The 24547-nt window shown below is 40.0% G+C and overlaps 3 protein-coding genes across 5 annotated transcripts; 2 read left to right on the top strand and 1 right to left on the bottom strand.

Moving 5' to 3' along the window:
- Positions 1–1122: 1122 nt before the first annotated feature.
- Positions 1123–10540, top strand: itih2 (inter-alpha-trypsin inhibitor heavy chain 2). Its single transcript, XM_085137553.1, has 21 exons — positions 1123–1338; positions 1752–1784; positions 2070–2108; positions 3137–3309; positions 3384–3488; positions 3571–3733; positions 3804–3911; positions 4391–4519; positions 4610–4726; positions 4874–5042; positions 5130–5255; positions 5899–6080; positions 6402–6587; positions 6813–6952; positions 7197–7369; positions 7560–7703; positions 7813–7926; positions 8538–8727; positions 8807–8979; positions 9929–10040; positions 10154–10540. The coding sequence occupies exons 1-21, from the start codon at positions 1213–1215 to the stop codon at positions 10299–10301; spliced, it is 2850 nt and encodes a 949-aa protein (XP_084993679.1). The 5' UTR covers positions 1123–1212; the 3' UTR covers positions 10302–10540.
- Positions 10419–17745, bottom strand: kin (Kin17 DNA and RNA binding protein). Its single transcript, XM_085137554.1, has 12 exons — positions 17485–17745; positions 17296–17390; positions 17165–17208; positions 16947–17069; positions 13636–13820; positions 13504–13552; positions 13370–13421; positions 13161–13293; positions 12948–13076; positions 12755–12854; positions 12563–12663; positions 10419–10737 (listed from the first exon to the last, which is right to left on the bottom strand). The coding sequence occupies exons 1-12, from the start codon at positions 17596–17598 to the stop codon at positions 10678–10680; spliced, it is 1185 nt and encodes a 394-aa protein (XP_084993680.1). The 5' UTR covers positions 17599–17745; the 3' UTR covers positions 10419–10677.
- A 682-nt stretch (positions 17746–18427) lies between these two features.
- atp5f1c (ATP synthase F1 subunit gamma) lies at positions 18428–23692 on the top strand. 3 transcript variants are annotated; one of them, XM_085137557.1, is made up of 10 exons: positions 18428–18556; positions 19082–19116; positions 19854–19985; positions 20071–20278; positions 20918–21061; positions 21145–21209; positions 21288–21443; positions 22954–23050; positions 23343–23369; positions 23564–23692. In XM_085137557.1, exons 1-9 carry the CDS (start codon positions 18516–18518, stop codon positions 23347–23349), a joined length of 885 nt encoding a protein of 294 aa, XP_084993683.1. In that variant the 5' UTR covers positions 18428–18515; the 3' UTR covers positions 23350–23369; positions 23564–23692. The 3 variants fall into 3 exon arrangements, with proteins under 3 accessions (XP_084993683.1, XP_084993684.1, XP_084993685.1); XM_085137558.1 differs by lacking the exon at positions 23343–23369; XM_085137559.1 differs by lacking the exons at positions 23343–23369; positions 23564–23692 and having other exon boundaries at positions 22954–23054.
- Positions 23693–24547: the final 855 nt, after the last annotated feature.

The following is a 24547-nucleotide window of genomic DNA, read 5'->3' as shown; positions in this document are numbered from 1 at the left end:
TCTTTTTATTCTGTTGATGGGTTTACTTTATTTTTTTAAGGTTTGAAACAATTTTAAACACAGGATTTTTTTTGGTAAAAGGAACATTTAAGGTAGAAAACACAAAACAGCACATCTGTCTTGACATGTTGAATAATTATCTGTGAAGCGCGACAGATGCATTTTACATGCTTTATCACTTACCATGACATTCCTTCACATTCCTTATAATTTAAAATAATTTATCACAATTACAGCACTAATCTCTGGCTTAAAAAAAAATTACAGTGCTTACACATTTATTTGACCCCCTGTCAGAAAAACAAGAGAACACAAATATTTTAGAAATCTGTCAAAAATGTGCTATAAATTAAATTCTTTTTTGTTTATTAGATACATAACAAACTGAATTCATGTATTTATACTCGTATCGAGCTGGCTGGACTTAAATGACAATTTCTTCTGTTCAGGAATGAAATAAATGTAAAAACTGTAATTTGGTATGTTAATAAAATGTTTTAAAGAAGTAATTTACTACTTTTTTTAAAATATATTTGAAAATTAATGGAAAACATTAATTATATGTAATCATTTAAAACATTGTGATTAAAGCGCTTACACATACTGGTTACATTACAGAAACATTAAAATAAAGATTTTGGTAATTACCAGTGCTGCATGTGTGGCACGAACCTTACATTGGGTGGTGGTTTCATAAATTCGTTAAGTGCAGCACATTTTTACATAGTCTAAAAATTGCAGATTTTACTCACAGTTTTTCCCTAAATGCTTAGCGCGTATTAAGGAGGTCAAAAGTTTATCATGAAGCTGTCAGCAGTTGGGTTTACTTTGGGGCCATCTTGTGGCCAAGCCGAGACACTATTTGCCCTATTTGATTCAAGTCCTGAAAATGCTCATTTTGCAAAGCTGGCTTTCCAACAGAAACAAATTAGAATGGTTCCTGGCTATTTGTGCACCCTGATGTTCAGCTCTGAAGCGCCCTCTTTAACCTGTGAATGACTCAGACCTGTCCTTTTTATCCTGCTCATACTGCAGGCCGAGTTTCAAAGTTTCCTTCTGCAGTGTGGGTTACATGAAACACAACAAATATTGACTGGGGCCGATCACTTCAGTGGATTTTAACCTTCGGTCTTCAGCTGTGCTCCCCTGCAGGATTCTCTCTCTCTCTCTCCCACTGCTTTGTTTTGTATTGTGTGTTTTCCATGTGAGGATATGTGCACACGAGCCCACAGACCTAGAAACATGAGGCGTCTTCAGGTGTTACTTCTGGGGCTCCTGCTCCTTCATCAGGGCTGCTGCTTTGAGTTTGTGATAGACGGGGAATGGGAGGACGAGATGGTGAGTTGGGAGGTGTTAAAATAAACATTTATATATATATTCAAACTTAAGCTTAAGTAAAACTGTGTTAGTAGTCTTGGCCTCATATTGAAGACACAATTTTTTACGCCTGTAATTTTAAGTGAATTTTATGCTTTTCATTGACGTTACAAGAGAGCCACTTGTGTTCCATGTTACAGCCAGTCTGCATAAAATATGTAAGATTAAATATAAATATAACAGGTCCAAATACAACAAATTACAAGCAGCTATTCCCTGAAATTCGTGCTTATTGTTATACTACCAAGAAAGAATCTTAAAATTAGAGGCAAATCAGAGTTTTTTGACCTCTGAAATGAGTCTAAATGACATTAAATGACTGGAAAACATTTCCAAAGATCTTTTATTTACTTTCATATTCTTTGTTCTGCTAGTCACAGACGCAGAATCATCGGGAGAGACATAAGGTGAGAGCATCTTTTCAAAAGTCGGACTTTTATTTTACTTGCACACTGTATAAAGAGTCTTGAAATGTGGATTTGTCTTTCTCACTGATGTTGCAACGCTTGTATTCAGCAATCCATGGAATTCACATATTGATTCTTTAAAAATAAACAAAAGCTCAGCAAACAAAGCCACTCTGATCCAGTTTTAAATTCTACATCTGCTCAAATTTAATAACAGTTACTGATGCATAATCTCACCTCAGAGAGCACATTAAGATAGTCTGATCACTTCTGTGTGTATTTCAGAGAGCGATATTGACCAGTGAGGAGCAGGAAGACTTTGAGGTATGACCCCTCGCTTGTTGTTCAAGCAGTTTCTACTGTGACAGAGTTTAACCTTATCTGATAGTCAATACGCTGTTTGAAGAGATCCTCGTGACTGACAGGTTATTGACTTTGTTCACTGTAAATCCTGCTCTGCTTCCCTTTGCTGTTCCTGTTTCTCTGCTTTAGAAGCCAAATTAGCGGAAACGTTTTGTGAAGTCTGACTTTTCTTTCTGGATTTTCTTTTTCCTTATACCTTAAACAGCAGCAAAATACTTTAACAGGCAATAAATGATGTTAATGTCTCTCTACATGGGTGTTTCCAGGATTTGTGAGGCCATGGGGGCCGGGGTTTGGGAGGAGGACAATAACTGGTCATGTGGGCCCGTGGGAAATCATGTATTACATTAAACAAAAAATACATTGTGAAAAACTAGCTTCATTTAATACCATCCGAGCCATTATCTAGTATTTAGGAGTTTTCAGACCCTTTCGTTAATTAAAACTGTAATACTGCAATACTTTCAAAACAATATGCATCATACTAATGAATGATGTAGCTTTGTACAATAATCACAGTAATGTTGAAAGGGGCTTCTTTATTTATCATATATACATGATGGAAGACAGGTTTTAGGGTGCAGACACCCCATGGGTTAGACACACCCCTGCCTTTGAGCAAGTAATTTAAAAACAGAAAAAAAGCATTAAGATCAAATCCAATGAACATTTAGGAAATATCTGATACCTTTGGGTCATAAAGTAGAGACACTTAGGGATCAAATTTTACCCAAATACCTTTTATTAATAAAGAGAACTTTATTAAAGGCACTGTACTTGATTTATGTTGCTACAGAATGCAATGAGTTTGTGGTTTAAAGTACATAATATCAGAGAAAGACCTCTTATGAAAACTTGACTGTAGGAAAACTTGGTGAACAAAAGAAAACAAAGTTAAAAATTATCCTGATCAGAAAAGCTAAACATCTCTATGAAACGTCCGGGAAATTTCATAATCTCGTTCAGATATTCCTTCATTCTCTGCACAGGCCATCCGTGGAGATGACATCACCGTCAGGAGCTACAAAGTGGAAAGCCGCATCACTTCACGGTTTTCCCACACCATCGTCAGGAGCTCTGTGGTCAATTCAGGCTCCACTCCCCAGAGCATCGCCTTCAACGTCCAGATCCCAAAACGAGCTTTCATCACCAACTTCACAATGTGAGCCCAGATTCACTCAGTACAAGCAATCCAGTGAAAGGGGCAGATATAATTGAACCGTATATTCCCTTCAGGAATGTGAATGGGATAACGTTTGTGGGCTCAGTGAAGGAGAAGACGGTGGCCAGGAACCTGTACGCTCAGGCCAGAGCGAGAAACAAGGCAGCCGGCATCATCAGGTGCAGGAGCAGAACAGCCTCTCGGTTTCATCTCCTTTGTGCAGCTTGTCAGTTAAACTCTTTTGTTTTTTCTGCTTCACAGGACTAATTCCCAGGACATGGAGACCTTTAAAACAGAGGTCCATGTGCCCTCGGGCAGCAATATTGAATTTGAGCTGCACTACCAGGAGATGATGCACAGGAAGCTGAATCTCTACGAGCATACACTGCACCTGCAGCCAGGGAGGCTGGTGCCACAGCTCCAGGTGAGAAGGTCATAAATAATGTGGACGTGCACTTTACCTGGCGATCCTTTCTAATGCAGTGACATTTCAGGTGGACGTGTACATCTTTGAGCCGAAAGGAATTGCAACAGTAAAGGCATCAAACACCTTTGGAGCACAATTTGCAGATCTAATTAAAGTAACGTCCACCAAAGACAAGGTAACACCAGAAATATGTGTATATGTGTAAAATATAAACCTTTACAATATAATAAGATTAGCTGTTTGGTTGTTATTATAACATTATTTTGTCTTCCTATTGTAATTATCAGTTTCTTAGTATCTTTTTCTTCCTCTTTTTTGAATTTAAATAAATATCCATGAGATAGAAGTAACCCATGAGTACAGTGCCATATAGCTGAAAATGTTTGTTTTACTTTTAATATATAAATTTATCTTTGATCTCATGGCAAACTTTTACGTAACTGTTTTTGTTAGATAGCTATAAAAATAATTCAGAAAAAAATAAATACATTAAAAATAAATATATATAATTTATTTTAAATATTATTTTAACTGATAAATGTGATCCTGACTTAATTAAAAAAATAAACTTTAGGACTATATATACAGACCTCCACTTATTAAGTAATAAACACTGAAAAAATGTTTTTCCCTTTTTTTTCTTCTTGTCCTCAGGCTCACATTGTCTTCAAGCCCACCGTACAGCAACAGAAGCAGTGTGAAAACTGCACAGAAAGCGCTGTAGAGGGTGTCATTACTGTTTTATATGATGTGAACAGAGACAGCAATGCTGGGGAACTGCAGGTATCACACACTGAACCTACAAGTATCATGTAAAACATGATTTTATTGATACAGTCTTTTAGAAATGACAATCTCTTCATATTCCTGCAGGTCTCAGATGGCCACTTCGTTTACTTCTTTGCACCGTCCAACCTCTCCCCTCTTCCAAAAAACATTGTGTTCGTCATTGATGTCAGCGGGTCCATGTGGGGGGTCAAAATGAAGCAAGTGAGCAACAGTTGTTTACTCTTTGGTCAACATTTGGTGCACTTTGGCTCCTTCTGCTCCATCTTCATACCTCTTCCATCTTTTGTAAAACACTGCAGCCCAGTGGCGGTTTTTCAGAATACATTTAAACCCAAGCTTCTCTCACAGACGGTGCAGGCCATGAAAGCTATTTTGGACGACCTGACCATCGATGACTACTTCAGCATCGTAGACTTTAACCATAATGTGCGCTGCTGGAGTGAGGAGCTTGTACCTGGCTCCTCCATTCAGATTGCAGATGCCAAGAGATACATTGAGAACATTAAACCCAATGGGGGTATGACACAATAATTATTATACTATTATCAAAAGGAATGCTTGAATGACCATTCCCATGTTAATATTTGGATTTTACTGACTGCAGGCACCAACATCAACGAGGCCCTACTGAGAGCTGTTCAGATGTTGGTGAGAGCGTCCAATCACAGGGTCATTGACCCTCGCTCCGTCTCCATGATCATTCTTGTGTCTGATGGAGACCCCACTGTTGGTAAGACTGCCTGATTCAGATAATTCCCATTAGCCATCTTGGACTTTTGGAGCCAGAAATGACCACACTTGGACAAAAGAATGGATCACTTTCAGCTAACACTAGCAAGATGAGTTAGCAAGCTATTAGTGCTAATAAGATTTTTAAAAAAGCATCAGAAGATTTTCAAACCCCAAATTTGAAGGACAGATCTCTAGGATGATCTGTTGGTACAGTTAGCCACACAACAAACCATTTTACTGCACAGCAGCAACACAATAACAGTTAAAAGGCTCAGGCTAGTTGAGGTGAAGCTTTACAGGCAGGTAGTAGCCTGTTTTGACTCCTAGTTGTCACTCAAAGAGGTCATGCCACAAATGGAGCCACCTCCAAATGGCTATTTAAAGAACTGCAGTTTTTGCAAATTCTGCATTGGCTTCATTTTTCAGCCCTTAATCTGACCAAAGACATATAAACTAGTCAGCTGTTACTGCAGACAAGTTTGTTTCTTATCAAATATATGATATGTGGTTAAGAAGGCATCATAGAAATACTGGTATAGTCTTTTAATACCAGGATTTTAGGTGTTGGTGATTCTAAAGCCTTTAATGTGGAGTAGAAGAAGTAGTTTTAGATGGAAACAGCTGATTCAAATTTTCTGCAGGTGAGATCAAGCTCAGTGCCATCCAGAAGAATGTAAAGCGAGTGATGAGGGAGGAGTTTTCGCTCTTCTCACTCGGCATCGGCTTCGACGTGGACTATGATTTCCTGGAACGTATTGCCATGGAGAACAGGGGCATGGCTCAGAGGATCTACGCCAACCACGACGCAGCAGAGCAGCTACGGGTACGGCAAGGAAACACAACAAAAAAAAAAAAACATCCAACTCTGCATCACTTACATCCTTCCTCCAAATTTCCAATTTCCTAAAGTCCAAAGCATTCCTTTACTTCAAGCATCTAATCTTTAGGCATCATACTCCCACTCACTGGTAAACTATTTTCTGGGACTCAGTTTGGTAATGAAAAGGAGTGCAATCACAGTACAAATAAAGAACAGATTTTTCCTGTAAGATAAAATCTACCCTTTTTCTTGGATGCAGAAAATGATGGCCCGTTTAACCATCAAAACTGTCGGTTATCACCTTCTTTTCTTCTCTCTCCACAGGCGTTTTATAGCCAGGTTTCCTCTCCCCTGTTGAGGAAAATCACTGTTCAATTCCAAGCGGACTCAGTTGCAGAAGTCACTCAGAATCACTTTGATAAATTTTTCAGCGGTTCCGAGCTGGTGGTGACTGGGAAGGTGCTGCCGTCTGAGAGCAACACGCTGACCAGCTTCACCATAGGGTCTGCTGTAAGTGCAACACACCCAGTCATACACCTAACATGCTTACATCCACATTCAGTAATCCACGAATAAGTAAATCATAAATCTATAGGGCTCTATGGTTAAATGACAATTTTTTTTATCAAAACTCTAAAACATTTTTCATTCAAACTCTAAAAAATAGCCAGAGTAGTAGGACATGAAGGAATGAAGCCTTACTACCAGTATCCCGTGGTACATTTCGTCCTGCAGGCACGTCTGGACATTACTTTGGAGACGGACGCCGACACCACAGAGCTGGACGCAGAGCTGGCCAAGCAGCAGCACTCTTTCACTGGCTTTGCCCGCCAGATGTGGGCTTACCTTACCATTAAACAGCTGATCGGTGAAAGGTGACGGCTGACCAGTTGCTTCATTTCTTTATACATAGGAGACATTTCTGGTTGATCATTATTGCCAAATCTAAGCTTGACATGGAAATTTGGAATATAACACCAAATAATGTCAGTGGCCCTCTAATACAAGCAGAGTCAAACCCCTGAAAGAAAACATGATTTCTATATAAATATCCTTGAAGACAACAGCAAATTTGTGGAATTGTCAGTATTTGACAGCTGCGGTGTGGCTCCCCTCCAGGTCTCTGGCTACAACAGCTGTCAAAAAGAGGAAGATCACCCAGCGGATCATGACTCTGGCTGTGGAGCATCAGTTTGTCACTCCGTTCACCGCTCTGCTAGTGGAGAGCGGGGACGCCACGGAGAGGTTGCTGGCTGACTCTCCAAAGGACCCCAAACATGGCTGCTGCTCAGGTGCATGGCAAATGGCAGCATGACACTAAACAAAACAGGTGCTACATGGCTGAGGAAGATGAGGAAGGGAAATGATCCTAAAGCATTTAAAGCACATGTAGAATAAAAGGGCACAAAATGGGATCATACATATATGAATGAAATGCTGTACATGCAAAATATAATACTTTATTCTCTCACATGTTTACAGGAGGAGGATCAAGTGGTCCGCCTCCTGTGAAAGTTGTGTATCAGCCTCCACCCTGGGTCCACATGCCAACCCCAGCACCCCCAATGGGTGAGGTTTTGGAGGGTCCAAAAGAGGAAATCACTCTGCCGCAACAGGTTAACCTTGGTAATACAGGCTGTACACACTCTTACCAAGCATCATGAGTACCTTTCCAGCTGCAGTGTTCCCTGTGAACACGACACAGTGAGTAACCAGCTCAGTGCATCTCTTCCAGTGGATAACGACCCTCACTTCATCATCCATCTGCCCAGAAGTAACATGGACATCTGCTTCAACATTGACTCCAAACCCGGTCATATTCTTAACCTGCTTTCTGACAGTGGAACAGGTAGTAAATGTTCAAAGAAATGTGTTTTGTTTTTCATGACTATATCTACAGTTTACTACTGTAAACAACCATGACGACTTCTCTAAGTAATTTGCAGATCATAAGCTGTATAGAAAAGATTGAAGTAGCCAAAATGATATTGGTGGTTGGTTGGACTTCCATTTTTATGTCAGAACGGTAGCATTTTAGCAGTCACCATCTTGGTTTTCTGAAACTAGACAACACATGTGAGGACCCAGAGAACCAGAGGACACTAACCACTCTCTAGTAGCCATTATAATTCACAAACAACAGCATACTGCAATAGGCTAAATAAGATAAATCCCTAGACTCATTAGGAAAACGCTTTCTGAGGAATTAAAAGGAAGAGGAAAGGTAATTTTGTCAGAGGCTTCCACACAATCTAACTTATTTTTGTAGCCAGAAAAGTCACCCCCTGCTGGTCAGTAGAAAAAAAATGAATAAAGCACTCCATCTTTTATGTACAGTTTATGTTGCAGACCTGAAGTGGATTTTAATTTATTCAATCTTTAGTCTATTAAATTCCAAATTTAACTGAATATTATGCGACACAATAGTTCATAGATTAACCTCCCTCTCCTGTCCTTAAGGTGTAACTGTGAATGGTCAGTTAATTGGCTCTAAGAAAGTGAACAAACGCACCTACTTTGGCACCATCGGCATCTACCACCAGCCGGACGGAATCAGTGTGATTGTCAGTACTGATGGGATCACCATGACTGATGGCAGAAACAACCACTCCTTCACCTGGGGGTCTACAGCTGAAATAAGACAGGATGGGTAGCTGACTTACCTTTAATTGCTGTTTCTACCTTGCTGTCGGATCCTTTGGGCTAAAATTGTTTTGTTTCTATTTCAGGATAAGGATTTCCATTGTAAAGAATTCTAATGTCATCATCACAATAAATAATAGTACCCAGGTGATGGTGTTGCTTCACCGTGTGTGGAAGAAACACCCTGTTAATGTTGACTTTCTTGGGATTTACATTCCCAATGAGAACCAGTATTCACCTCTAGTCCACGGACTCATAGGTAGGTCTAGGTGGTGTGAAACACACAGTATCCTCACAGTAATCAAACATTAGTGTTGTCAAAATTGTTACGTTTAATAGAGAAGTAAAGCATGGCAGTGTTATAAGATACTAATCAAGGAGCTAGCAATGGCCCAGAGGTAAGATAATAAAAACAGCATAGGCCCCATGATCGAGCCTTGAGGAACCCCATGCAAATGTGGAACAGAAGAAGATGTAATTATTGATATAAATATTGAAGTGTTTGCCATATAATACGAAGTACAAAGAAGCCCACTGACGTTCAGTAAGCACAATTAAGACTGCTCAATTAAAAATCAGAGTCATGACTCTTTTGGTCAAAAGTGACATCCCAGTTATTTAACTACTTTTAAAACATCATGTTTTTGTTTGTTCAAAGTATTATTTGTGGTTGTTAGACTCAAACAAGGCAATTTTTTTCTAGTGGTGGGCTTGTATAAATTATAGTTTTAATATCCTGTACTTAGCTGACAGGAGTTTTAACCATTGTGGTTTTCTCCTGGTGTGGTCTATCTGCTTCAAGATTCAAGATGCTTCTCTGCACACGCTGGTTGTAACAAATGGTTATTTTATTTATCGTTGCCTTTTTTAGCTTGAAGCAGTCTGGCCATTCTCCTCTAACTCAATAATTTTTTCTCCCAGAGAATTGGGTGACCATTCTCTGTAAACCCTAGAAATAGCTCTCTGGGAAAATCCCATCAGATTAGCAGTTTCTGAAATACTTAGACCAACCTATCTGGCACCAACCGCAAAACGTAAACACACAAGGCCAATAGTATTGGCCTTACGAGATGCAATAGTGCAAATGCATTTGAAGCAGAACTTTTCTTGCTCTCATATTGTCTTTTTGTGTTAATTCAGCTCATGTTTGAGCTTACAATATACTAAATATCAAAGATAGAGTTTAAGCTAAAAATGTGGTCCCACAGGGCAGTTTTCCATTGAGCCTGAGGTCATCTTATACGACATCCACAAAGGAGCTGACCCCCTAAAGAATGAGGCCACTATGGAAGTGAAGGGCAACAAGCTGCTTGTCACCAGGTATGTCTTGAGCCACAAAAAAAACAAAGACAAAAACAAAAACAACAATAAAAAAAATGTTAATAAGAAACCTTCTTGTTAAAACTTTACATTCTTGTTTTTGTGTGTGTCAGGGGGTGGCAGAAGGACTATAGGCGTGATAAGAAGCGCGGCTCCAACGTCTACTGCTGGTTCATTCACAACAGTGGGAAGGGCTTCATTGACGGCCACTACTCACAATACATTGTCCCAAATCTAAGCAGCTTCCTCCACATGCCCTGAGAAGCCAGATCCACATTAAATTACCCTGTCCTGCTATTAATCCCCAGGGGTCAGTAGAGAAAATTAGAACCATATGAGTGAAGGGGAATGTCTTTTTTTCCGTTAATGTGCAACTAAATTTATTAATCTTATTTTCCAGAGGACACCAGAAGTAACTTTTGTCAAATTTATTTTGAGAAAATATACATCTGAAATGTCAAAACTGACTCGAATACTAAATAAAAACAAACAAAAACAAACTGCTCAAAGTTCTTCTGGTTTGTTCAAGCAGGTGAAATATGGGACATACACAAGAGATTCCCAGGGAATAAACTCTGACACAGTAGAGTCCTTCAGCTAAAACGCTACCTGAGATTTAAACAGGAAGTATGCTTATTCAGGCCAGTTTTGAGAAATCTTCGTAGGCAATGTCCACTCTCTTTCCTTTCTGAGGTCCCTGAGGATGAAGAAGAAAAGACATTTGAATGGCTATAGCAGAACAGAAGAGAACTTTGACAATACCTAAAACAAACCCAAAATATTAATCCTGAAAATAGGGAGCAATAATTTGGTCATAGTCGGGCCTATTACAGCCTGACTAAATAGGTTTTTCCTTTCAATATATAACGAATACTGTGAAATTAGATTATTCCTAAACTGTTTGACACACTGGGAAGCCTTAAATCATTTAGCTGATTTTTTTTATATTCGTGCATGCGCAGACTTTTTGAATGGCGGGGCTATGTGATCATGCACGGACTGATTTGCACATTTAAAACACAGAAGAGGTCCAAACATGGATGAACTAGTTCCCCCCCCAAAAAAACCCCCAAACAAACAAACAAACAAGAAAACACTGTTAGCGTTAATGCGGCTTAAACACAGTCATCACGATTCAAATTTTTAATGCTCTCAACCCATCTGGAGCGCAGAATGAACAAAATTTGGACAAACTGCCGAAATGCGTTGACAGAGACATTTCAGGGATTTAGACTCAGTCTGCGCTCCAGATGGGTTAATTGTTAATCGCGTTAGTTGTGATGACGGCGCGTTAATGCTGACAGCACTAAAAAAAAAAAAATAAAGTCGCCAATTTAGGATTTCTTTGGCTTTAACCCCGATGAAAGAGGTAAACCTAAGGATGTAGCCAAAGCGGTGTGCCACTTGTGCAGACCTATAGTGCGAGAAAAGTACTCAAACACGGCTAACTTGCATGAGCATGTACGTGTCCACCATCCGGCTGAGTAAGTTAGGCTATCACCAGCTTCTGCAGCTCCATCAACAAGCATTTGGGAGCACTCTGAGGAGGGTGCATTTGCTCACAGATGAAAGAGGGTGCTGTTAAAACAGCGCTATTATTTTTTTCTTCTGTTGACTGCTTCTATTAGCTCCATCATTATTAGCAAACTTACTCATGGGCAAATAAATAAATTGTAAAAACTATTGACGATGGGCTCAGCCTATCGCCAATAGTGGATATACTCGTCCAGTCACCCAACCCTAGCTGAAAGTCAATCCAACTGTGTGATACAGAGAAAAGTAATGAAAATGATGTTTGTCATCAGTGATAAAGTATAATGCACCCTGATATACAGGGTTCTGATTAAGTGTTGATGGGGTAGTGTGACAGTACAGAATGTCTACATAGTGAAGGACCGAGACAAAGATTAATTGCACAAAACTTTTTTATAGAATATGAAAACTTAATTTATGGTTACTGCACTGGTTGTTTCATGTGCCAACTGAAATAAATAAAATAACAAAACCCATTAGAGTGATATTAAAAGTTTTAATATCAGGTACGTTTGAATTCAAAAAGTGTTAGCTGGAAGTTATTAAAGGCAGACGTAACGTGGTGGAGCCTAAAATGTATTATTATTATTATTATTATTATTATAAAAATATTAATAATAATTAATAATAATAAAAATATTTATTTATAATGAATAGCAATAACCCAAGAACAGAGCCCTGGGGCACCCCATTTTTAATGGTTTAAACACTGTTTAATTCAGTGCCATCAGAAATTATTGCTTAAGAGAATTCTGCATTAAAAAATAAATTAAGCAATTTGTTATTCACAAAAGCTCTTTTTTTCTTTATAAACATAAGGACTCATTGTTTATGGAATATCGTTAGAATCTGTAATATTGATTGAACAAACAAAGCAATGTGAAGACTTTTGACTACAGAAGTACATTACTTTTTACAGACAAAACTATGTTTTAACATCACGGGGACTTCCTTTGGATAATTAAAAGCTGAAAGGTCGAAATACTTACAGAGTCAAGAGTGAGTGCAGCGCTGAAATGTTTTTCATCAATGCCCTCTAGCAGAGCCTCCATATCTCTGTAAGGACCGTTCAGTATCAAAACTCGTTTACCTGCAGCAAGTTTGAGAACAGGTTTACTACCAGAACAATTAAACATTTCAAGAACGTTTTTTTCTGTGATTTATAGAGCTGTGATTTATACCTGGGGCAGGTATAACTGTCTCTAAGTGATTCTGGTCCAGTTTCAGTTTGTCTCCAGAGTCGATCATTTTTACCACTGCGGTGTATTTGTCTCGTACCTCCTATGAATGAAAAGGATCCGCAGATGTAAGCACTAAAGGCCTTTAAAGTTTACACACTGCAACCCAAATTTAAATCTAAAGAAAATACTTTACCATGATGACAGCCTTCTTTTTGTGGTATTTCTCCCCCAGTCTTTTGGTGATTACTTTTACTATAATATTGGGCTGCAGCCAGTCATCAGTTCTCACCGGCTGCTGCTGTTGTTGTTTTTTCTTCTCCATCTGTGCAAAAAGGAATCACATACCTGATCAATGAACCTGGCTGCAGTTAACCAAAGTCAATGCAAACAAAATAAGAATCACAACCTCTATGATCTCTTCCAAAGCTGATTTCTTCTTCTTTTCCCCTCCTCTGGAGTCTGAGCTGGAGTCTTTCCTTTTTACTGAGGTCGAAGACGAAGATGATGCTGCTTTAAGCGCGCTAGCACCCAGAACCGAACTAAAGGAGGACAGGAGCACTCAGTTAGAAGCTGAAGTATTTTACATTAATGTATCTTACACAGAGACCTCTGTACCTTGATTTGGAGGGGCCAGCGACAGAAGAACAGGCACCCAAGTTGAAAGCAACTGCAAGACAGAAATAAGTAAGGATGAGAGGGGAAAAAAACTTTCTAGCAAGTGTATTAAGAAAATAAGAAAAAACACACACCTTTTTCTTCCTCACTCTCCCGTTTGAGCTCTGTGTAGACTGGAGTTTCCTGTAGAATAAAACCACCTTGATTATAAAGAGCTGAACCAGCAAATACTGTACGAGGCTTGGGTCTGCCCTGTTGGTACTCACATCGGTGCCCTTGCCTTCACGGCCTTTGCGGACCTGCTCCTCGATCATTCTGGCACTCCTCTCCTCGTCGTCAAGCTCCTGTTTCTTCTTTCTCGCCTGCTCCTCTTGGCGTCGGATGGTCTCTGGGTCGCGGTCGATGTACTGGATGTACCAGCCTTTGGGGGTTTCATCAACTTTGCAAAAACCTGTTGATGATTTCAAACAAGGTTAAAGTACCATTATATTCCTTTGCATTAACTGCAATTTACCAGTCAGTGATTTGTAATGCCTCATCAATCTACATATACATAATGGACATCAATTTCCAATTCAATTTAATTGTGTATTTATATAGCACCAAATCAGAACAGCAGTTTTCTCAAGGTGCTTTATATTGTAAAGACCCTACAATAATACAAAGAAAAGAGTTTTTCAGGTTTTTCACTCCTTAAAAATTGTCAATTTTTTTGCCCAAGCTGTGGAAGCAGGTGGTTTGATGAAAGGTAAAAATACAGACTCTAAGTGAAAACTACTCATTACTGATTTCACCTAGTTTTCACCACAGCTGAATCTTCTTCCTCTCCCTTTAAGGGTTACCACAGCAGATCATCTGCCTCCATTTCCCCTTATCCCTAGCATCCTCCTCTGCATGTCTTCCTTGATTATTTTTTTTCCTCTTGCTTGTCAGCTCCATCTCTAACATCTTTTGTCTAGTACATCCACTGCCCCTCCTGTGCACATTAGGGGTGCAACGATACTCGTATCGATATTGAACCGTTCGATACAGTGCTTTCGGTTCGGTACGCATATGTATCGAACAATACAACATTTTTAATTTATTTTATCAACTTTCCTTCTGACGGTGCTGTCTGTGTTGAGCGCTCAGTGGATCTGCGCTCGACAGTGCAGCCTAGGCGGAGTAGTCGAACGCAGATTCACTGAGCGCAGGGCAAGCTAGCGAGACAGAAGTTAAGCTCTCCTTGCAACATGGCAAATTGAACCTCCCCCACTCTCATTCAGATCTGGCGTTTGGAACTATTTTGGTTTTCATGTGATGTATGACCCTGAAGGTAAGCGCGTCATGGACTAAAGTAAAACAGTATGTTGGATGTGCCAGCAATGCTCAATTACATGGGTGGGAACTAGTGTGTTAGCGCAGTTAGCTCGTTAACGTGTTGGCCATCTAGCCCCACGCATGGGGCAATCCGCGGTAGCTCGTTAACGGAGATTTGCCGTGTTGTGGCATTAACCTCATTTCAGATTGACGCTGACAGCACTAGTGGGAACACAACGAACATGACTGCACATTTACGCTGACATCATCCTAGCGCAAAGACAAGTGGAAGCAGACAAAAACAACAAGCACGCATGCTACAAACTTTAGCCGAGTCATTTAGACAGCCGTTAGCACATGATTCTCCTTATGGGGACCTGATATGTTTAATATGCTGCTGAGAATATAGCCCAGAAGAAGCGTATAGTATAGCTTTTATTTTGGAAAGAGCCATTTCTCTGTAATAAACTCTCTTTTCCAAAGATGAGTGATTCCTCAATCAGATACAGGGCTCGCTAAATCGCTAGCCCGACGTCCCGGGGCTAGCGATTTTTCCAGTCGGGCTGCCAAAATCTATCTCTGCCCTGCCCGTCGGCCTATCGTAGGAAGGAAAAATATATGTCAATGCTTTTGCATTCTTTCGGAAATGTAGCTGGGTAATTATGTCATTGGCATCGGTGAGCCACTGTCAATATGTGACATATTGAAATCGCGTTTGAATTTGCGCTTGTTTTTTGCTTTCACTTTGCAATCGCGCGAACTGTGTATAGAGAGCGACAGCACTGATTGGTGAGTGATGATAATTTGCGCACCAATTCCTCTGACATCATCTTATCAATCGTTAGCTTACTATGCAAACATGACAAGTGAAATCTCCCGCAGCAAGCTTAAACATGTGAGAGGTTGATCGCGCAGAGAATCGCTGAGCGTTATGTGAGTGCGTGTGTAAAAGCAGCAGGATATATATTTTAGTTCTGCTGAGCCAAATAAGACAGGTCAGGGTGAAGAAGTGACAGCCAAAGAAAAGCTTACCACAAAACGGAAAAGTTATGACAAATCAGACTATAAGGCAAAAAGAAAGTGCAGCTTTATGGTTTCATGGACAAAAGAATTTCTGTGGCTGCAATATGACGAGCTAAATAACCAGGGCTGCACATAAGTGGTCCGCAGGTGCGCATTCGCTGTCAAAATAAAAAACGCGCACAAGATAAGAAGTTGCAATGTGTGTTTGCATACATAAGATTTTCTGGAGGAGGACAGACATTTGTTTAGAACTCTTAAAGATGTCAAAGAAGCTCCTTTAAGCAATTACTTTGGTGTTCCTCCACCTCCAAAGAAATGTCAGAAGGAGTCCAAACCACAAAAAAAGCGCGTATTCTCGGACAAGTGGTTGCAGGAGGTGAGCTGGCTTCAAACAAATGATGAACGCACAGAGATGTGGTGCAGAATGTGCCGTGAAAATTTAATAAGTGACAAATTAATAAAAAAGGCATGAACATTTTTTTTGTATCGAAAAAATATCGAACCGTGACACCAAAGTATCGAACCGAACCGAACCGTGAATTTTGTGTATCGTTGCACCCCTAGTGCACATGTCCAAACCATCCCAGCATTGCCTCTCTAACTTTGCCCCCAAACTGCTCAACCTGAGCCGTTCCTCTGATAAACTCAGTTATAATCCCGTCCCTCATGGTCACTCAGAATTAAAATCTCAACATCTTAAATTCTGCCACCTCCAGCTCTCTGGCAGGCCTCACTCCATTTGGTAAACCTTCTCTTTCACTTGCTGTGTTCCTTCTATCACAAATCATCTTTGTCACTCATCTGCAGCCACTCCACCCTGCCTACGATGTCTTTTTCACCTTACCTGTGCTCTGTCTGTAGCTGTGGATTTCAACTCATCTATCTTTGCTACTTCTGCAACTTCCCCTTGATACCAGCATTTCAGTTAAAAGAAACACCATCAGCAGTCCGTAGTTGTCCAATCAACAAGCCCAACACACTTTTTTGTGAACTGGTCATTTAAATATGTTCTTTTAGAATAAAACATTGCATAAATGATTGATTAGATGTGGTTTGTAGTTGAAAGCGAAGCTGCTCAATATATAAACGCCCACCTAATTTCACCTTGCTTAAAACTACTCACAAAAACACCTAGGCTGTGATCAAAACACTTTTACTACAGAAGAAAAACACAAGAGTGCATTTCCACAGACCATATTTATTCTTTTCGTAGGTTTCAGACCACCCTGTAGTTCAGTGTTTCACACCAGCTTACCCTCTCTGCCCAGCCACTTGGTGAAGTCGGTCAGAGTCTCCCACTGCGTGGAGTTCATATGGATGTGCTCCCGGTGACTGATGTACTCATTGTAGACGATGTTGTTGTGTACTCGCTTGGTCCCTGTGGATGAGAAAGGAGCAAAAAACATTCTTATAACTGACTACAGACAGCTGCTGCTGCAGAAAAATCCGGATGACTAGCAAACCCCATCTCACCAAAACGTCTCCTGAGCAGCTCCAGGAAGTCACTTTTGAATTCACTGGGAGAAAAGCGACAAGAATAAAGGCTTATGATCGTTTTCATTAAATCACAAACATGACGGAAGAAGAAACATGACGTAACTCACTCTGAGAAGTAGTCCATGAACTTGGTGGGGTTCTCAGAGGCCAGCAGTAGCTGCCTCTGGTGGGACTCGGACATGCAGTGACACTTAAATCCGTTCTGTCACCAACAAAAACACAGTTTAGAGTTTAAAATCCTTTAGAAGTACAACGAATACACCTAAAAAAAAAGACCCATTTAATGAACATCTTACCTCGTCCCTGCATTGTTTCTGACACATCTGGCAATACCATCTCAACTTCTGTAGACCTTTGGCTTTTATTCGGTTGCTTATCGCTTTGGGTGAAAGAAAATCTGCTTTTCCCATTATGACTAGTTACCTTTAACACAAAACACTTTATAAAATGATTTTAAAAAACGTGTTTTTCCTCGAAAAGCTGCTCAAACGAGCGCTCGCTGCTAGGGTAAACAGTTTCCGCGTGTGCTTCTACGTCATACCCTCGCGAATAAACGAAAAAACTCGCGATACTCTTGCTGCGCGTTTGCGCTCCTCATAAAGACTGTGTTTTCTGGAATTTTCGTGTAAATAACGTTCCGGAAAACACATTCACAAAATGTTTTAACTGTTTTAACATTTAACTAATGTTTCTGCGTTTCATTTAATTGTGCTACAAGAAAAAACGAGTAAAACATGATTTAAAAGTATTTTCTTTTGCTAAATAAGAAGAAAAACTCGAAACAAACCAACAAAAAAGAAAAAAGATGTTGCTAGCTAATATGATAAAATCGTAATTATAGCCCAAGCAAATATTTTGTGGAATTCAATATTTTTTAGTAATTTATTTTTATTTAAACTACATGTAAAAGATAAACTACAAAAGGAAGATGTATGTCTGGCTGCGTATGCTACATGGGAACAGATGAATCTTAAGAAGTACTTCATTAACGGTAAGAATTTTGACAGTAAGTCGAGAATCTTTTTAAATTTGTTTTTCCTGGGAAAAAGAGCAGAAGTCTTTTCAGTTGGTAAAAGGGGACATTTACATTCCGTGAGAGACTGTATTGTAAAAAGTAGATGTTAAATAGCGTAAACACATGCGGGATAAATTACAGCAATAATGTACAATAATTGATTTAACTTTGTCGAAGGATTGTCGAAAATTGTTGAAGGATGGAACAGATTAGCTTTATCTTGACGCGTGTCCGTGAAGGCATCAATTCGTCCATTTTGCTTTTGACTTGCGCCTGCGCAGTCCTGCGTGTCTGACCTTCATAGGACTAACCATGTTCGCCAGGAGCAGCGCTTTGGTGTTCTCCCCACAATGGTAAAGTGAATAATTTTCATATACTTTCTCCTCTGCCTTAAATGCAGTATTTTATAAGTTTACTTCAAGTAGATATGCAGCGGGAGTAAGTGTGTGACGTGTAGACTGCACCGTTTGCAGTTATTGAATACAAGGGCGCGCTATCGTGCAGGCCGCGGCTAATGAATGACAGCGCTGCCAATGGACAAGTTCAGCCGGCTAGCCGTTAATGCTAACTGAGCTGACATTTTTCAATATGAGGGGAAAAAGGGAAATATTATCAGTGCCCCTGGGCGATTTATCTTACTGCATTATCTAACACAGCACAAGAACAGCTAGAGTGAACTGTCACAGCTTTCTCCGTGTAGTTAGCCACCAAGCTAAAGGATGAGGGCTCTCCTTCAGGATTAGCAAACAGCTAAATCTATATCAAAGGTTCATTTAACATGAGTCTGTGATGTAAAGTGGTGTTTTTGCTGTTTAGGGTGTATTTGGATATTGATGAAGCTTGTCGGTTAAGCTCACATACAGCCTTTCTGTTCACAGGGGGCAGGTCAGGAACATGGCTACCTTGAAGGACAGTAAGTACTTTGTATACTACTCTGATAGAAACATAACACATCTCGGATACAAAATCTGAATGGTCTCACACAAAATCTTTAATATTCCCTTTAACAAAGCTGCAAACATTTACTGGGTGTCACTTGATACCAGAACAAAGCATAATATATATTTTTTTCTTTTTTATTAAGCTAATGCAAAGGCTAGCAGGCAGTCTCGGGTTATCTCAGTCCATCTATTTCAGCCCTGATATCTTAGCATTTGGTTAACTGCTGATATGAAGTACCTGTGACACAAGCGTTAAATTCATTAGCAGTATATATTATGTGTAATCAGTGTTTTTTAACTTTCCATAGCAAAATGAAAAAGGAATAGACAAGTTAAATTTAATTAATTGATGTTCATGAGAATATTACATAATTTCTAATTCAAGCTGAATGTGAGTCTCTAATGGAGACATTTAACAACTGTTAAACCTAATTTGAACTTGTACTTGCATAGTACCTTTCTACCCTGAGCCATAGGTGCTGTGATGAGAACATCCGAAAGTAGTGAATAATGAAAGAGAAAAAGGAAAATTTAAAAAAAAATAGACTTAGAAGTGCAAAAGTGAATTACAATTATTTTGCTGAATTTTAGTTTTTTGAATAATAGAATTAAAGTGTTTTTGCAGGTTCGCCAATAATAAAGGGATGGATACCTTGTTTCTTAGTGTGTGTGAAATAGCATTCAGTTGTCATTTCTTTTCTCCCTCTAGTCACCATTCGGTTGAAATCCATCAAAAACATCCAGAAAATCACAAAGTCCATGAAAATGGTCGCCGCTGCCAAGTATGCTCGTGCTGAGAGGCAGCTGAAACCAGCACGTGTCTATGGCACCGGTTCTCTGGGTATGTACATCTCACTGTCACGTTGACTGAAGCTTAATATTGATTCCAATTCAGTTGTTGATGAAGCTTTTACTGCTTTCTTCAGCCCTGTATGAGAAGGCTGACATCAAAGCCCCGGAGGAGAAAGCCGCCAAGCATGTGATCATTGGTGTGACTTCCGACCGTGGGCTCTGTGGCGCCATCCACTCCGGTGTGGCAAAGACCATCAAGAGTGAGATCGCCAACCTGACCGGCGCTGGCAAGGAGGTGATGGTGATCAATGTGGGAGACAAGCTCAAGGCTCTGCTGCACAGGTGTGTTCAAGGTTTTCATCATTATATCATTTTATCAGTGTGATGATCATCATCTCACTTGGAAAGGATGTGACTGTAGTTTAGTGTTTGGCTTCACTCAGCAGGTATTTAGGGATATTTAGCTTTTTTTTCTGTCCTTTATTCTATGTGAATATTGGTTATTTTATTCCATGGAAGGTGTATTAAAGTAATATTTAGGCTACCTCAATGTTTTTTTTTTAATTCCTTTTTTGGGGGGTTGAGGGTATAATTTTATCTCGCACAGGAGCTGTTTGTCTGCTGTTACCTTACTAGGTTGATTTGTATTGTTGTGTGACCTTGATATTTTAATGTGTTAGTTCATGCATTAAAACTCAAAGGTCACAGAAGCAGAACTGCAGCTCCAGTTTTCTGTGAAATGTAATTCTGTTTTTTGCAGTGGAGTCTGGCTTTAATAAGGCTGTTTCTTTCCTCTGAGCTTTGGCTCTTGTCACATGCACAGTTATGACACAAAGTTAGCGTAAACCTTCAAACTCTGAATTGGAGGCGTGTCTCCTTCCATCCATACTGTAGGACAGCTTTGATGGCAAGCTCAAGCTGAGGATCTAGTCTAAGACTGATTACTGAGCTCTGATCACGACAACTCTTGTTCTGCCTTAGAACTCATGGAAAACACATCATGTTGAACTGCAAGGAGATTGGCCGCAAGCCCCCCACCTTTGGTGATGCTTCAGTCATTGCCGCTGAGCTCCTCAACTCCGGATATGAGTTTGACCAGGGTTCTGTCATCTTCAATAGATTCAGGTACAAACAGGCTTTGAGGTTTCACTGTTTTCCTTCTGTTTTATTATCCAGATCAAAGCTAACTGACCCTCCCTGTCATGCAGGTCTGTTATCTCCTACAAGACGGACCAGAAGCCCATTTATTCCATAGACACAGTTGCTAACTCAGGTAGCACCAGTTGTTTTGTTAAATTAGTTTAACACGGAGCCATCAGAGATGTTGATCATCTCTCTTCTCCCTCAACAGAGAGCATGGGCATCTATGATGACATTGATGCTGATGTGTTAAGGAACTACCAGGAGTTCACTCTGGTCAACATCATCTACCTGGCACTGAGGGAGTCGTCCACCAGCGAGCAGAGCGCCAGGATGACTGCTATGGACAGCGCCAGCAACAACGCCTGTAAGAATCTGAACTTCCTGCCAAACGTGCAGTCTTTTATTGTTTTCTTCTAGAAGTCAGAGTGGTGCTGATACTGTTTCTCATTTTAAAAGATCCACTGATGTTAGAATATTTCTTTAACAGTTATCATCCAACAGCTATATCGCCTTTGGAAACATCTAAATATATAAGCAGTAGCTAGCATAGCAGCTAATATGAGATGCTTCATAACACTATCATGAGAAAGCTTAAGTGTTTAAAGACCGATAAGGTGGTCATAGCAGTTTATGGAAGGTTACTTATAGCATCAGTGCTGAGTATTTCTGGGTTTAGCATTTCAAATGGGTTTAATTCAAATTAACTTAAATTATTGGGAAATAGCCTTCATTTACAGTATAACACCAGCATTATCTATAGATGCAAGTAATTAAAGATGCATAACAAAAAGGGACCCAAATAAAATGACAAATTGCATATGCAGTAAGGTGAGGTTCGAAAGGAAATTCTTGTACAGAGCCCAAGTTTAACTTTAGGTTACCAGAAAAATCACAGAAACTAAAAATGGTTCATCCAAGCTCAAGCAGGCTTAAGGGACTTCCTTGGTTGCTCTTCCAGTTTCAGCCTGCTAACAAGGGCACTTTTAGGTCTTTAGATTCATGTCATTGCTAAAGGGGTTGTTTTTGTCAAATCAAGCAAGTTGAAGACACCTCTTGGATCTTGGTAGACATTGAAATGGGGCATGTTATAGACAAATGTAAGCAGATTTGGTATGTTAATGATTATTAATGGTAACAGAATCCAAAGTCATGACGACTGGGTTTTTATTCCTCAGTTGTAAAAGGCTGATGGGGTATTATTGCAACCCTGCCGGGTGGGTGGATGGTGTAGACCAGCGGTCCCCAACCCCCGGGCCTCGGACCGGTCCGTGAGTCATTTGGTACCGGGCCGCAAGAGTTGAGGCTCAGGTGTGAAATGTATAGTTTTTATCGTTTTTCAGCGTTATTTTGTTATCGTTTTTATCGTTTACTCGGTTTTCCTGGGTCTTTTCACGTGTGTTATGAATAAATTTTCCTTTTTTCGGTACCGGTACTAGTTTTATTTTGTTGTATTTATCCACGACACCTTAAAGGCCGGTCCATGAAAATATTGTCGGGCATAAACCGGTCTGTGGCGCAAAAAAGGTTGGGGACCGCTGGTATAGACACAAAGGTTTGTGAGTACGATGACTCAAGAAGGAAGTCGCCTTGGATTTTAAAATTCTTGTATCTACATCAACTAAAAGGGTGATGGCTTTTCAAAATTGATACCATAGGTGCATCTAATAGGAGGCTGACGGGCAGCAGTGGTGGCTGCCAGTGTTTCTTCTTTAAAATGCTCTTAAAGGCTTCAAACAATGACAAATAGAAAACAAGCTGAGAGGAGTTGGAGGAGATGGGTTTCTATAACTGAGTGTGCTGAGTCATGCTCTTAATCCTTCCACCATAAAGATTTAAATTTGACCGTGACTGATTTTTCTCTCCCTTCGCTTCAGCTGAGATGATTGACAAGCTGACCCTCACCTTCAACCGTACCAGACAGGCCGTCATCACCAAGGAGCTCATTGAGATCATCTCTGGAGCCGCTGCTTTGTAAGTTTTAACCACGTCTTCAATTTTCTCTCCCACTTTTCTATCTTCCTCCATCCATTTACAATTTTTCCTGTGACTCATCCCTTCATTATGATCCTCATTCACTCTAACTTCCCTTCACTCTTAACTTTCTGACCTCGGAAACCCCCCCCCCCCCCTTTTTTTTTTCTCCTCCCAAAAGATTCCCACTTAGCTATGCTTGTCTTTAAATTCCCAAAAGCTGTCAGATTCTTTCATGACTAATTCTCCTCTCCGACCTAATCTACTCCTCCTCAACCTCTGCTGAACTCAGGAACTGAGGCTGGTCTTAACAGAGGAGGTAACAGTGGTAGACTGTAATGTAAAGAGCCCCACTGGGCTAGTGTAATGAAAACTAGCTGTGGAAGGGTCCTAAGTTCTAGTAAAGTAGAGTAGAAATTTGACTGAGTAGTTTTCAGAGTTGTGGATGTCATTTTTATTTTTTATTTTTAAATGTTTGAAACTTGTTCCTAACCTTTCCTTTTCTTTTTGCAGATAAACTGGTGGGATCTTCATTTCCATTATCTCTTCAAAGTACTTCAGACATGTTATTGTCCAGAGTCTAATGAACATTTGCGCTTGTATTTGTAAAATATATGGAGAAAATAAAGCTCTTACACAGAACGTCACCCTTTCATCACTTCCTGTATCTGTTTTTCCTCCAAATAAACTCTGATAGATGAGATGAATGTCGACGTGACACTCCAGTGAGATTTATTAAGTGGTTTTATAATGGCTTTGCTGTTTTGATGGAAATGCATTTGCTCAGTGGCTCCAGCTTGGCGTGCTTGTAATTCTTGAGATATTTCTGTAGGAATATGCATTTGACCTCAATGCTTCTCTTATTATACGTTATCGGTATCAGCCATGATACGCTATATTGTCAAAAATCACTTACATGGAAACTGGTGTATAAAAAGCAAGCAGCTAGACATGCAGACTACCACTAAATATTCCACAGTCAATTGTTAGTGAAAAGTGGAAGCAACTCGGCCATGAAGTGGTAGGCCACATAAAGCAAGGTCAGCAGATGCCAAGGCGCATGGTGAACTCTGTGCACTAACTTTCTGCAGAAGCAATCGCTGCAGACCTCCAGACTTCATGTGGCAATCACATTAGCTCAGAAGAACAGAGCTTCATGGAATGGGTTTCCATGACCAAGTAGCTACATCCAAGCCTTGCATCACCAAGCGCAATGAAATTGTTTGATGCCGCCTCTGGACTTGAGCAGTGGAGACATGTTCTCTTAAAGTTTTAGCATACTAAGACATTTTCATGCTCCTAACTTTGTGGGAACAGTTTGGGGTTGGACCCTTTCTGTTCCAACATAACTGCAACAGTGCACAAAGCAGGTCCCTAAAGAAATGTATGGGTGAGTTTAGTGTCGAAGAACTTGACTGGTCTGCACAGAGTCCCGACTTTAACCCAATAGAACACCTTTGGGCTGAATTGTAGTGGAGACTGTGACCCAGGACTTGT

The sequence above is a fragment of the Neolamprologus multifasciatus genome, chromosome 17, assembly GCF_963576455.1.
Source record: "Neolamprologus multifasciatus chromosome 17, fNeoMul1.2, whole genome shotgun sequence".
NCBI lineage: Eukaryota > Metazoa > Chordata > Actinopteri > Cichliformes > Cichlidae > Neolamprologus > Neolamprologus multifasciatus.
Note: the sequence above shows the minus strand (reverse complement) of the source record. Positions and strands in the feature narration are given on the sequence as shown.